The sequence below is a fragment of the Podarcis bocagei genome (assembly GCF_964188305.1).
Source record: "Podarcis bocagei genome assembly, chromosome: 9".
In the NCBI taxonomy this organism is placed as follows: Eukaryota; Metazoa; Chordata; class Lepidosauria; order Squamata; family Lacertidae; genus Podarcis; species Podarcis bocagei.
The window spans coordinates 50,793,379-50,808,652 of NC_138134.1; the positions used below are offsets into that span (position 1 = coordinate 50,793,379).

At 40.2% G+C, this 15,274-nt stretch overlaps 1 protein-coding gene across 11 annotated transcripts in view; it reads right to left on the minus strand.

Annotated features, from left to right (window-relative positions):
- The window catches only part of BLTP1 (bridge-like lipid transfer protein family member 1), a 106,997-nt gene that overhangs the window by 33,151 nt on the left and 58,572 nt on the right, over nucleotides 1-15,274 (minus strand). For 10 of the 11 annotated variants that reach the window (XM_081208002.1, XM_081208001.1, XM_081208007.1 and 7 more), the window contains exons 43-53: nucleotides 13,515-13,673; nucleotides 12,274-12,449; nucleotides 10,640-10,815; nucleotides 9,111-9,817; nucleotides 8,618-8,863; nucleotides 7,886-7,979; nucleotides 6,285-6,335; nucleotides 2,817-3,023; nucleotides 1,999-2,237; nucleotides 798-1,042; nucleotides 229-334 (exon numbers count right to left, since the gene is read on the minus strand). In XM_081208002.1, the coding sequence (XP_081064128.1) occupies nucleotides 229-334; nucleotides 798-1,042; nucleotides 1,999-2,237; nucleotides 2,817-3,023; nucleotides 6,285-6,335; nucleotides 7,886-7,979; nucleotides 8,618-8,863; nucleotides 9,111-9,817; nucleotides 10,640-10,815; nucleotides 12,274-12,449; nucleotides 13,515-13,673 (2,406 nt within the window). The remainder of the gene's footprint in view (nucleotides 1-228; nucleotides 335-797; nucleotides 1,043-1,998; nucleotides 2,238-2,816; nucleotides 3,024-6,284; nucleotides 6,336-7,885; nucleotides 7,980-8,617; nucleotides 8,864-9,110; nucleotides 9,818-10,639; nucleotides 10,816-12,273; nucleotides 12,450-13,514; nucleotides 13,674-15,274) is intronic. The other variant, XM_081208004.1, reaches the window with a different exon arrangement.

Below are 15,274 nucleotides of genomic sequence, written 5' to 3' on the forward strand. Positions count from 1 at the left end.
ATCAATTTCAATTGGTCTATTCCGAATATATGACTTAGTTGGATATCATCCACAGTGTGTAACTATTGCCTGCTTGTGTCTAATGCAGCATAATGGAAACATCATAGTCCACATTTTTTGAATAAAATATGTGACTTCAGTTACCATAAATAGTAGGAAGCAACGTTAGTGTGGAGCTCTGAGTGCTGACTGTTCAGTTTAGTAATGTTTTCAAGCAGTTAGGCTTACCTGAGACTTTCTGTATAACTTCATTGACCTCTTTCATAAATACTTTCTGCACAAAAACCAAATGGTTCAAAAGGTCTGTTGTCAGATTATGCTCAAAGGACCCAACCTGGGAGGAAAGGGAGAAGCCTTTTAACAGATGTTGATTCATGATGAAGGGCTTGAAGCAAACAATAGGGGAAAATGTAACATTTATTTTTGAGATGGAAGAATTTCTAAAACTAAAATACACACAACTCGAGATACAATATAGTTAGGAAGATTTATGTTGCAAAACCTGGATGTAAGGAGCCACATGGTAGAAGCAAAACTGTTTCAGACATCGTACAATTACATAAGCAATCATAAAAATATATTGTTATGTAAACTTTAAATATACAGGCATAATGTCTAAATGCTAATGCTTTTTTATTGGAAAAAATCAGGCTAACTTGCTTTTAACACCTGATTCTATCAGTAATTTTAAGGCATATTTTATCTAAACCACTGTGAGGCTTTGATGATTAAGTTGCATATAAATCCTGTTAAAATAAAAATGATAAATAATATATATATATATATAGACTACATACCTCAGCTACACAGCGCAAATAATTTCCCTGGAGATAGTAACCTTGCTTAGCGGGCAGCTCATCTATACTCCATATTTGATCTGAATAGGTATCGTGTTCTTCCATTATGTATTTGCCTGACATAGTTACAGGAGGAAGATTAAGACTGGCTGAAGGAGGTATGGTAGACATATCAGTGGCAGAGACTTTGGAAGTGAACCGCAACCTGTGATTTGGCAGCTCAAATGTAAACATTGTTTGTGCACCTGTGAAAAGAAAACAGTCAATTGACTAGTCTACATTAATGCACTGCAGTTACAGAAACAGTCACCCACTTCCTACTTTCCATGCCAATGCTATCCCTTCCCCTTGATGAGGCTGGATTTCAACAGCTTTTATCTCATCTCATTCCTCAGACGGTATGGAAATTATGCAAGTGCAAGGGAGGTACGCCTACCAGCTGTCCCAAAACACAACCATTACCATATTGGCCTGAATATAAGCTGCGTCTGAATATAAGCCGCACCTTTAAAATTCAAGGGGGGAAAAGACAATACCCAAATATAAGCCGCTTCCTTAAAATTCTGCAGGCACTCACACCCATTCCGTTTTACTGTATGTCTGTTTCGGCAGTAATATCACAAAAGATAATTTTTGTAAGGTCACAAATTAAAGCTGCACTTACAAGGTCAGAATTTGGGGGGAAAGTGTGGCTTATATTCAGGCCAAACAGTACTTTTTAGGACCTATTCTATTCCATTAACAGCTATTCAACTCCATTTACAAACTAAAAATAAACAACAGAAATCAATGAACAAAGTACACTGCATATGCAATATTAAGATAATATATCATCTCTGTAAGACAGGTGGAGGTTCATATTTAAATATTTGAGAGTTAAACCCCCAAACTTTTTTGTTTCATGGCACTCAAACATCACTGCAGACCTAACTGTATATTGAATACAAAATATTACATATTGCTGTCTATTTTAAAATCCTTCCTGAGTGTGGCAATAGTAATTCAAGCAACCGCTAAAATGTGAACTAATGACGCTTTGTTGTGATGCAGAACTGTTCTCTTTGCAAAAGCAAAACAGACAACTGTTGTTTAGTGATTTAGCTACTTGCCACACACAAAATCAATGCATTTTTTTACACCTAGAGCATTCCCACATGTGCCAACCAACCTGGGAACACCCCCCAATATGAAGCAATGTTACCTGTCATTCCATGACTTCTCATTCTTCCCATCTTGTATTCTGCTTTCAAAGATGGCAGCAGTGCTGCTCCAATCGCAATTCCATCAATCATGGCACTGAATTTAAGCACTATGGGCTTCTTTTCCAAACCTTCTGGCAACTGTGGAAACTCATTGGTTTCTACAGGCGTCTGATTTACACTTGTGGGTGTTTTTTCTGCAGGCATTGGTGTTGCAATATCTTCTTTTGTAGGCTGGGCACTGTTTTTTTTTTTAAAAAAAGAATACCAATTACTAGATATTAAAAACATTTTAACATGCTTGAGCATGCAAATTTAGTTCACCCTAGCAAGCAGGTCAAGCCTCCAAATAATACACATATATCAACTGCGATATGTACGGAAGTGAGAGCTGGACCATAAAGAAGGCTGATCGCCGAAGAATTGATGCTTTTGAATTATGGTGCTGGAGGAGACTCTTGAGAATCCCATGGACTGCAAGAAGATCAAACCTATCCATTCTGAAGGAAATCAGTGCTCCTGAGTGCTCACTGGAAGGACAGATCCTGAAGCTGAGGCTCCAATCCTTTGGCCACCTCATGAGAAGAGAAGACTCCCTGGAAAATACCCTGATGTTGGGGGAAATGGAGGGCACAAGGAGAAGGGGACGACAGAGGACGAGATGGTTGGACAGTGTTCTCGACGCTACCAGCATGAGTTTGACCAAACTGCGGGAGGCAGTGGAAGACAGGAGTGCCTGGCGTGCTCTGGTCCATGGGGTCACGAAGAGTCGGACACGACTAAATGACTAAACAACAACAACATCAACTGCGATACTCACACTACAGTTGGCTGTCTGATGAGGTCAGAGATTTGTTTCGAGAGCTGATGAGAGCTGCGTACCATCATGCTGTGTAGTGTAGCTGGATGCTGAGGAATGTTGATGCTAATAGCCCCTACTTTGAAGACTGCAGCATTGTTTGTTTTCAGCCCCCTTTGGGCACTATAAAGAGCCTGCGATTTGGCAATGCTACATTTCACCACAGTTCTAAGAAGAAGAAGAAACTTGTTTACATGTTTTAAAATACAAAGCAGCTCTAGTGAATCATCTTGCATCCTCAGTAAAATTTATCAGCAATTCATGCTGTAACCCTATCTTCACTTACCTAAGAGTAAACTCCACTGAACTAAATGGGGCTTACTTCAGGGTAGAGGTGTATATGATTGCATAGTTGCAGAGACTAATAGTTAAATTTCATATTACATGGGAGATTCCCATTCCAGGGACCTAAACTGAAGCTGACAATTGTGGCTAGAAACCAGCAAAGAACGACCGCAAATTAAGCATGACTACTGTCAACTGATGCAGTCATTTGCTTTAATGACATGCATGGGCATATGCAGCAAAATAATTCCAATCATTAAAAAAAAAAACACCACACTCTGGGCAAAAAGACAACACAGACAGACTACCATGCAAATCTCCCAGTAAAGGATTTTTACTTTTAGTGTTTAAGAAGATAACTTTTCCAACAGCTAATTTCCAACAGACAGATTACCTAATAAGAACACTGAAATATATCTTTCCCCACTAAAATGCAAGCTTCAATGAAAACTTTGTGGCTATTTTACGTTTCTGAAGTAAGCAGAAAAAGAGCAAATGCAATATATTTTAAATAGAAAAATAAAGAAAACTTGAAACACAGTTATTTCATCACAGTTGACTGACATGTATGAATGACAAATACTACTCGTACCATATCTGTACTTTAAATATCCTTTCCAATTTTCTTGGGGTTCAAGAAGCCAACATTTCATACTTTCAACCAAGACGTAAGTATACAAAATGTTATCTATCAAAATAAGACTCTAAGTATTGGCTCCGGCAAGGAGAAATTTCCCCTATACTTGCCTTTCAAACACCTGCAGCCAAAACCTAATACTCTCACAAGTCTTGTGAACTGCACTCATTATATAGAAAAAAATATAAAACTCTCACAAGTCTTGTGAACTGCACTCATTATATAGAAAAAATTGTGAAACATTTCATTGAAATTTACTTTTGTGTATGTGGTTTAGAAATGCAGCCTTAATTGAAATACTTGATCTTAAATGGTATTGTTGAGACCAATTGCTTAGATCAAAGGTGGTGAATCTCTTGCCTCTGGGTCTATGTAGATCCACCAGATCGCCTCATTTGACCCTGTGAGGCTGTTTTGGCCAAGCTGTGCCACCTGCTGTACACCTGACATTTTATATGATGCCAGGTGAGAGGCAGGTAAAGGAAGAAATTGGACAAAAGAGGTTTTGCAGGCACCTACAAAGCTCTTCCCCCAGTGCTTGCCCAGTGACCAATTAGTCCTGTGCTTAGCACTTCCCAAGTGTCAGGCACAGAGCTTGCAAAGGCCATTACATCACTTTCCAAGAAACCAACCATTAGCTGATGAGTGATTGGAAAGTACTGCACAAAGGGCTTTGCAAGCTTTCTCTGGAAAGAAAAAAACACATTCTGTTTTGAAAATGAATTTCTTTTCTTTCCAAAGGAAGCAGTATGTATTCAAAGTGCTGGAGAAATTTGAACATTTTTTCTTTCATTCCAGAGAAGCAGTTATTGTGGAAACTGCTTTGAATGCAAACTGCTTTCTCTGCAGATGGAAAATGCTCCAGTTTGGGGAGCATTTTGTCTTCTGCAGAGATTTCAAAGGGTTTTTTGGAAGCCACCCCTTCTGTGCCAATTAGCTGACTGGTGGGCCTGAAAGCACATCTTCAAAGGAAGTTGCTTTATCTATCAGCTGATCACCGATGACTGGTGACCTCCTTTGGACTTTGACAAGTACCAATCAACTATCACCAACCTGTCAAATTTGGCCTATGAAGAGTGGGTAAGGTAAAGCTCTAGCTTGCCAGCTGGATCCAGTTTGCCCACCCCTGGTTCAGATGAAAAATAACTCTTTCCATCAGTGGCAGAGCATATGCCCGCGCTGCCCAGGACGGGACAGGGCATGGAGGGTGCCCTCCCAGGTGCGGGATGGCTGCTTGGGTGCATGGAGTGGCGCGCACACCTTGCAGCCAGGGGCGGAGCGAGCTGCCGATGGTGGACATTTGGCTCACTGCCCGCCCATGACTGCCAAATGTTACCCCCCTCAGTGAAGACACCCAGGTCGGTCTGCCCCCGCCACACACCCCTTCCTCTGCCCCTGCTTTCCATACACTGCTTTCATAAGCCAAATATCCAAAATCCATAGGCCAAAATATCTCTCACAAAAAGCTGCTCTGAATCATTCTTTGTGTCAGTTATATTGTTCAATTTCACCTTGGTGATATCCATCAGTTCCTGAGGTAACCTGAACCTAATGATTTTTCTTTATTTCAACATCCAAGAGTTTTCATGACAGGTTTTTAGAATAAAGTTTAGCTGCATGATCACAAGTTATTTGGTTTGTCAACTTCCTTGACTCATGTAGCAGAGACCTAAGCAGAAGAGGTAAATATCTAAGTCAGGCTTCCTCAACCTCGGCCCTCCAGATGTTTTTGGCCTACAACTCCCATGATCCCTAGCTAGTAGGACCAGTGGTCAGGGATGATGGGAATTGTAGTCTCAAAACATCTGGAGGGCCGAGGTTGAGGAAGCCTGATCTAAGTCCACAAAACCACAGTTTAGGCTTCTGCCACTTGAGGTGTGTTTGTGTATGTGTGCATTGCAAAATCTAGTACCTCCAAAGCACAGCACAACTGTGGGGATGAAACCCAGCCCACCTATCCAGCTTCAATATTAAGAAAAGGGCTGCATCTTGTTATTCTTACTAGAGGGAGGCATCCACATAAAAAGCAAAATTGTAGAATCTGGAAGCAGGGAGTCTCTAACTCACATACTGAGTTGACTTTACACTTTTATTTCTAAAAGTTGAGGTGAGCCCACCCACCCATTGTTGAATACATAAAGCCATTACTGACATGTTAGCAGCTTGCATAACTTAGTGGAAAACTGTACGGTAAGATATAAAATCAATCTAATTTACCTGGGTTATCCTCATAGAACTGTCTGACATATTACAGTCTATATTAGTGACTCTAGATAAATAGTTTGTGATTAGGGAAGAAAACCCTGCTTCAAAACTATTTTATGTTATTGAGTAAAAATACTTAACCCAGAGCTTTTCTAATATAGGCTGATCGATATACTATATCAATTCTATTTCATGTTAATTACAATTAAGGTGCAGCTGGTTACATTAAACACACAAAAACACATCTCAGCTACACTACACACAGTGTTAACTGCAAGCCATTTAAACATAATGTGACATACAGAAATTCTTGTTTGGCTGTGCTTGTTGGTGATGTAGGGAAATCCTCCAGTCTACGAGTGAAGATTGGAAGAAAGCAAAACAAAAACAAAGCAAAATAAAGAACAGTCATGCAGAAGAATTAGTCATATTTGTAACCCACAATAAGACCAATTGTCTGAAAATACTATTTTGTAAGCAATGGCGTTTTGCAAGCATGGGGGATCCAAGGAATGCTCAGCAAACTCATTCATTTCAGTGCAGATAACATTTCTGCCTGTACCAAAAGGGTATGTGCAGAGCTGTTCCTGCCCCAGTTGGGAATAAGGAAGTCAACTCATGCAAGAGCCTCTTGGTCCCATTGGAGCACACACTATACTATCAACAGAAGCAACAGCTACACTTTGAACCAACTTTTAATTGCTTCTTGTGGAAAAACTTCAACTATCCTTCATGACAGGACAAACTTTGCTTGCATATATTAAATTCATATTTATCTACAAATTATTGGGACTAATACAGATTCTAAAAGTGTGTTGGTGATGAAAATGCTGCCAAAAAACAAAGAGTACTAGTTCATCTAGTACATAAATCAGAGGGAAATGGTTTGCAGTGTCTTGCTATTCTAGTTTAAGTGCTGAAGTGGATGACAATATCATGCAATTACAAGTGTGTGACTATTAGAAATGTGAATGTATTAGGGAAATCATTCAAGATGCTCATGCAGAAAAGGTGGGTAGATTTGTTTTAAACACCCAAGCGCAAATATAAAAGTGAAACAATAGGGCCACACTTAAAGGAATTTCAGATTGTCTTATAAGATGCAACTATAAAGAATTAAAAACTATAAAGCATTAAAAAAAACAAATTGCTGTTCTAAGAATTACTGTACACAGTGGATCTGTCAAGATAGAATAATATGAAAGGATATTGAAACTAAGTACAAAAATTTACATAAGTCATTTCATATAAATATACATATATAATAGAATCATAGAATTGTAGGATTGGAAAGGACCCCAAGGGTCATCTAGTCCAACCTCCAGCAATGCTGCGGTGTAATTTTCATCCAGTCACAAAAAACTGTACAGAATTCAAATAGTTATAATAATGATAATAATAAAATGAACAGTGGCATAAAAGAAATGGGATTGGGGATAGTTTGAAACTGATAAAAGCTTTTTGGTCAAATATATGCCAGAAAATAGGTCAAAGGGTAAGATACTCAGGGAGATCCTTTTAGGTTTATAAAAGGTGGCTGGTTTGACACACTTCAATGATGATGCAAAATCTGCTGAAACAAAACAGTCTTGACTACGGAAAATATTCTGTCCATTTCCTACTACGAACTGGCTGCTCAGAAATACTGTGCAATGTTATAAATATTTAATTTAAGTCATCTCAGATTATTATATTTTATGCAGTTGTATCTAAATGCTTGAAGCCCGACAGAAGAGTACACAAAGGCATTTCTTTCTCGTCACTTTGTCAGTTTTAGCTTACTTACATATGACAGCTCCTTGTAATCCAGTCACATAAAAGCCTTAAAAGAGCAGGACAGGCTATAAGGGAGGCATAACTGCTGTTTAGAAAATATGTATCACTTTTTAAATTGTACACTCACTGGATATTTGGTGTGATCCCTTCCAGAAGGACAATATTAACACCACCTATATGAGCAGTAGCACATGTCTCGGTCATCTTTTGATGCAGTACATCTTCAAACAGAAAAAAACAACACAAATGCGTTTGATGTAGTACAAAAATATGTATTTCCTGCATGCATATTTGTGTTGGAGAGGCAACAGGCAAAGCATAATGAAGATGCTGTTTTAATTCTAGAACAGGGGTTGTCAACAGGGGTGTGCATGTGTTCGCAGAGGGCTTTTCCTGTAGCCCACAGGGGTCCCTGACCCCACTGAAATTTGGCTTGAAAGATGCATTCTGCTGTAACCAATAGGGCAGGCTGCTGTGTTTGGTTGCAGGGTGTGTGTGGTGCCCGTAAGAGTTTCTTCAGTCTGCAAACGTGCCCATGGGCCCCAAAAAGTTGGCAACTCCTGTGCTAGAAGATATTTATCGTTATCACTGTGGTAAAAGCTAAACCACCTGGAAATAATTTTACTACCACAGTGGCATGCTATGAACATTTTAATTTAAATAAATATTTTACGCTGATTTAATTCGATTTTTCTACTTACTTAAGTTTGGCTGGGAATTTTCTCTCTCTCTCTGTTACTGTGTATTTCAGTAGCAAAAGCAGGATTATCAAAAATGATCTGATTATATCACACACACTTGGCAAATATTATATATAAATTCGACAAAACAAGTATGTTTCTACAGATAATTCTTCTACCTTTCATTTTTTCTTTGAGTGTGAAACTGCCATGGATTCTCTTCAGTTCTGATTCCATCGTTAGCCCACCAATATCTGCTTCAAGATGTGTGCGATTTACCATGCCTATTCCAAAGACTATCAGGGTCACATGCTGCGGTTCTGATGTGACCAAACTGCGTTTCCTCTGTGTTCTACTTAAGCTGCTGTTATCCTGCTCATTTTCAAATGCAACCCTACACGCAGGTTCAGTAGGGCTCCGAACACCTACAAGAAAATGCATCAGATCAGGAAGTATTTAGGCAAAATTGACAAGACCAGAACCTACAATTACTTTAGTCATCAAAAGATTCACATGCTACACCTATGTATAAATGCTATCAGGGCAGTTACTGCAGTAATACTCTGCTAAATTCAATATAGATATTATACACTGTAGTAAGGACTTGCCTATTAAGCCTGTGTAAGTGTGAACTAAGAATTATGCATGTTCTGTATCTTCAAAAACTCTTACCTGCTGGATAAAACGTTTCAGAAGATTTTTCTAAAATCCCTGTTGGATCAGATATAAGAGAATAAAAGTTCAACAGTTTATACATATTTTGCCAGCACTCTGCAGAAGGTTCACTCTGCTCTGACACTGTAATTGAATCAGAGTCGTCCATATGAATGGTCACATGATCAACAACATCCTTTGAACCTTTCCTGGATACTTTAGAAGTCCTTCTTTCTGATCTCCCCAGTGAATTTTTGTTTCGAGATTCTCTTTTATTGTTCTCATTGTTCGATCGCTTGTTTTTTGCATTGTTCACTCTGTTGACACCATTGAGGCTCCCGCGAGAGCTGCGACTGAAGTCAGAGGAACGGAAATCTCTGTGTTTGCGGGTTTTGAAGGTGGGCGTTGGAGAAGCTGAACCAGCCGTGTATCGGCTGAGTTTGATGTCTGTCTGCGTAGCTTTGATGTCATCGATCATGGTACTGAACTGATGAATAAGACGAACCAGTGCCATATCTACATGCTGGCTTATAGACTGACATGAGATTGTAAAATTGCAATGGAAGGTGCTATAATGACGTTTGTTAAAGTCATGAAAAGCAAGGGCACTGGTGGAGTTTTGAGGTGTGCTCACTGATTTCTCCATTATAACAGCACTGATGCTAAAAGTTTCCAACATTAATGCTGGTTTGAATTCAAGGGGAGGAAGATTGACTGCTCCTTGCCTAAGAAAGAAATACAAAACATTTTTAAGATTCTGCAACAGCTAAATGTTAAAATCATTCTCTTTTTGAAGGCTATCCCTTCGTATATTTTGTTTAAGATATTAGGGAAGAGCCATAGTTCAGTGTTAGAGAAAATGTTTTGAATACAGAAGGTCCCAGCTTCAGTCTCCGGCATCTTAAGGAAAGCCTGAACTCTGGAGAGCAATTGTACATCAGTTTAGACAATACTGAGCTAAATAGACCAATAGTCCAATTCAGTACAGTTGTACCCTGGGTGGACGAATGCCTTGCGACTTGAACGTTTTGGCTCCTGAACACCGCAAACCCGGAAGTGAGTGTTCCTGTTTGCGAACGCTCTTTGGAACCTGAACGTCTGAAGCGGCTTCTGCGGCTTCCGAACATTTTGGAAGTCGAACGGACTTCCGGAACAGATTCCGTTCGACTTCTGAGGTATGACTGTATACATATACAAGTATCCATGTGATTGCTGACACCCTCAAGGAACTCAGTGTCACATACTGACTCGAAGTGCTAAGTTTTAAATTTTGCACTGTTTTGCTTGTAAGCTTCTGTTGATGGGCATTTTAGCCACCAAAGCAGCCTAATGTTTTAAACACATCTATTCCAAGGCTAAAGTTTAAAAGCTGCAATTGTAACTTCAACTCTTTACTAGTTTTCAGTTCATAATTTCCTTAAAGTCTAGGATTAAATTATTTTTGACTTGTTAAGAAAAAAGAAAGCAGATAGCATAGAATGAAGTAATTAAGCAATACGTTCATGCTCTTTAATGCTGAATGGATTCATGTAACTTGACTACTATACCTTCGGGCTCTTTTGCTTCTCCTCTCTTTTGCTGTATCTGAATCCACAATATCTGCCCTAAGGCAATCCAGAGTCCCTGAGAATGAAAGATGCTCTCCAAAGTACATCCTGTAGCACAGTGGTGCTGCATCCTGAGACTGAATCCCTGTGTGGCTTAGAAGTGGTTTGAAAACAACCTATTAAAAATAGAATCAAGTTATTTCTTCAGAGCTATAAAAATTGCTCAACACTTGCAGAAAACACAGCTGCAATCTTAAAAGCATCTCTCATACTTTAAGCATTTCAAAATGACAGTATTATTGGAATAATATAGTGTGTTCAAATCAGTGTGTAGTCCAAATCAGAAAGAAAAACATACATTTGTAAAAACCAGGCTCAAGACACAAGTGCTCTCTGTTCCTCTCTTTCTTTGATGTGAATTCCCTCTCCATTCGAGTATAATATGGCAAAAAACCCTTCATTTGAGCAGGAGACTGAACCAGGGAATTCCACCAGGTGTTGGGTCCAGGACAGGCAAGTTCAAGAACATGGCAGTAACCTTGATGAGAAAAGCGGCCCCAATAAAATGGGTGGTTGCCCTGCCCCTGAGGGTCCATGTTTGGAGTAAGGTTGGTGTAAGTGTCCATGAACCATATCCCCTGTATGATGTCTCTGTGCCACACAGCCACTCACTCCAGGTTAGCCTGCCACAAGGGTTCCGGGAACAGCCTGTTTCAGCAAACAATCTTTCCCCCAAAGGCTGGAAAGATGGCGCTGTGGCTTCAATGCAGGCAAGGGGGCAGAGGGAGAAAGATGGAGAGGGGCAGATGATTAACTGCAGAGGAGAGAGGCAGCCAAGTGAATGGAGACGTATGAATAATGCCACCTTTCAAGGAAGGATTAAGGAGGGGTTAAAGAAGAAAGGGGGCTCGCTACCCTCACTGCCATGCTGACATCGGAGAGAGCCTAGCACAAATAGTACCTGCCCTGAGCATCTGCCACTACTACAGGAGACCCAGCATCCAGGCATCATGAGAACTGGCTATTGCTGTGGCAGCGGTGGGATTTGTGCCAGTACCATCACCCTCTCCCTCCTCCACCCTATTTTTGGATGAGGCCCCTGATGTTCAGTTTCTGTCCCGCTCCTCCTGAGGAAAATACCTGATAGTTAGGGGCCATAATCTCTCTCTCTCTTTCCCCGTGCCGTTGTAATCTGCAAACCCTGTGAGATAACTCCGCTACACCCCAGAGGTCTATAGCTCACACAGTGGGAAGCACTGGTCTAGATCCATGCTGTCTATGTATGTGCACAGGTGCCTTCCATTCTCTGCTTAGGAGAGCTGCCAGACTCGCCTCAGTTCAGTGGCCTACTGCTCTCATGGCCCAATATCAGCAGTGTGTGATATGCCTTCAGTAATTCTGGGATGGCAAGATATAATTATTACTCATTTCAAAGGTTGTCATTTCATAATGAGATGCTGGTGAGACATCACAAATTGATTCAGAGAAAGAACCTTTTATAGGTTAGGGGGAAAATGAAATACTGGAGCAGCTAAAATGTTACCATAATTGGACAATGGGGTAACTATTTTAGCTCCTTCTTTGGTTTCTTGGATAAGTTATTTATCCTCCAGTTTTAAAGGCAAAACACTCACCTGGGCATCTGCAAGTTGAACTGCAGGAAATCCCTGGTTACCTTCCTCGATTCCAGCAATGTCATCCTGACTCGTACTGTGCTGTGAATGTGTACCATCCAATGTGTTCTGATCACTGGACAATACTGTATTGAAGTCAGATGCTGACGGTATGGTCGGAAGATTTGGAGCTACCCCTACAAAATAGTTCCTGCATTAATTATCCAGCAGCATATGTAGTGCTAAAATATGTAAAGCTGTTTAGTTTACTGAGCAAGAGGAGAATTAAATTCAAGTCAGGGAAGAGGGACATTTTTATGATACAGCACTAGTTTCAGCTGGCATATCATCTACTCACAGAGGAGGAGGAACTGAAGTATGAAAATTACCACCCGCAAGCTGTATTCCAGCTGGTGAAAATCAGATTTAAAAACTATATCCTTTAGTGCCTGGAGTCTGTACCACCTTTGTTTAGAAGGACAGCATGATAAATGGCCTTAAGTCTCCGATCATTTGGCAAAGCAAAACATCTTGACACAAATATCACGTGACCCTAAGGGTCCCTTTCCAACTCTACAATTCTAAGATTCTAATAACTGCTTTGTCTTCACCCTTTTATTTTTGAGAAGGGGAATTAATGGCTGGCCTTTCTTCAGGAAATCAAATGCCTGAAGTTGCCATTCTGGTTTTTCCACAACCCATGGCCTTGATAGCAACTTCATGTTCACAGATGGCATATCTCTGAAAACCAGATATTGGGGAGTAAACAATGAGGGACGCCCTGCTAGTGGGTTTCTGGAAGTATCTAGTGAGCTCTGCTGGGAATGTAATACTGGACAGGATAAATCAGTAGTTCAATCCAGCAGGACTCTTAGAATCATAGAATTGTAGCATTGGAAGAGACTCTGAGGGTCATCTTCTGAAATGCAGGAATCTCAACTAAAGCATCTATGACAGATGACCATCCAACCTCTGCTTAAAAACCTCAAATGAGAGTCCACAACCTTCCTGATGTTAAGTTGGAATCTCATTTATTGTAACTTGAAGCCATTAAGTCCACCCCATAGAGCAGGAAAAAAGAAGCTCGCTCCAACTTATGTTTCTACTTTGTCTGAATGTAGCAGCCCATGCCTGAAATTTATCAGATTCAGTTAGCAACCAAAGAAGATTATTTCTAAATGAACAGTCAGCTCCTTAAGTATTTCATAAGAACTGCATACAATAGTCAATATTCAAGCAAACACTGAATTTCCGATCAGTACCTGTTGGCAGACTATTGTGTGCAGATTTGGTGACGGGAGACTCTTGAACCACACTTCCTCTGTTGCCCACAGCATTTGACATCCAGTTATAGAAACTCACAGATGATGGTTCCGATAATAAAGGATGTTCAGATAACATTTCAGAGGGCATGGTGTTCACTAGGATATAAAATAACAACTGACCACTTCATGTACCATAAAACGTGGGTTCTGTAGTTATACTTGTGATATATTTTTCAACTTCTGACAGACAGAAAAATATTTCAAAGCACACAGAGAATGTCAACTTGAAAGCTCTTGTTAAATAAAAATATCACAATTTGGGAATGAAGAGGAGGGAAGAAGACATTTGCCCATACCTCTCACTGAGCTAACAGTCCTTTCCTTCCTGTGCTTAAATGAACACGTTTATCAGTATGTCACTGATCTGAAGGTATTAATATTTTATCCTCCTGCCCCTGAAAATTCTTCACTATTATTCTCTTCTGCTCTTTTACAGAGAAACACATTGGTGCTAACTAGTGTGCTTAAAACTAGCTGTACATTTTAACTATGTAAAAATCTGTGCACACATTTCTATTGTTGAACATCAGTAACCGTCAACAGAGCATTAAAAATAAGGTTGCAAAAATAAGACTTCTACTTGTTCATTAAACAATGCTCCAGTCATTAGAGTGAATTCTTCACTGAAGACCTTTCTTGGAAGGAAGATTTGTCTGAGGAACAGACTAGGAGGCAGCTAGCATTTCCTTATTAGTCTCAGTTACTACTGATAAAGTTAAAATGCTTTAGGTCTTTCCTTTTCTTAATATATCTTTGCAGTAGTGTTTGAGCTAGGTAATATAATGCTATTTCAATAGGAACTATGAAAGAAGAGGGAGGTGATTTTTTGTCTAGCCCTTGCTGAGTCTTTCTCCAAAGGACAAAGGGAACGTTGGCCTTTACAGGAGTGTAAAGATGTCCTCAAGTGGAATATGAGCTGAAGAAAGCAATGGGAAGACTTCAGAGGGTCATGACACATCACCACTAACAGGTGATGTGCTACAAGTATGTCACAAAGCGAAGTCCCTGAGAAGAGCAAACAACTATCAAACTACTGAAGGGGGAAAGACCAAAAAAAACCCCAAGGTATAAAATCATGTCCATTGAGGATAAATAATAAAGTAAAAGGTAAAGGACCCCTGGATGGTTAAGTCCAGTCAAAGGCGACCATGGGGTACAGCGTTCATCTTGCTTTTCAGGCCAAGGAAGCTGGTGTTTGTCCACAGATAGCTTTCCTGCTCATGTGGCCAGCATGACTAAACTGCTTCTGGCGCAAAGGGACACTGTGACGAGTGCCAGAGAGCACAGAAAGGCCGCTTAGCTTCCCACCACAGGAGTACCTATTTATCTACTTGCATTGGCATACTTTTGTACTGCTAGGCTGGCAGAACCTGGGACAGAGCAATGGGAGCTCACCCCGTCGTGTGGATTCGAACCACCGACCTTCCGATCGGCAAGCCCAAGAGGCTCAGTGGTTTCTACCACAGCACCACCTGCTCCCTATAACTAATAATAATTAATAATAATACACAATACTATCTCAACTATGCACAAACAGAAGACACAAAAATTTAGACATTTGAGGAGCAGAGAAGGAAGAGAAAGAGTGGAATTCACTGTCCACTTTCAAGAAAAGACAAGAATGAGGCTTCAGAGAAAATGAGCATGTCCTTTGAAACAATAGTGTTCCTGCCTTCAAGCACTCGGGGTAGCATACA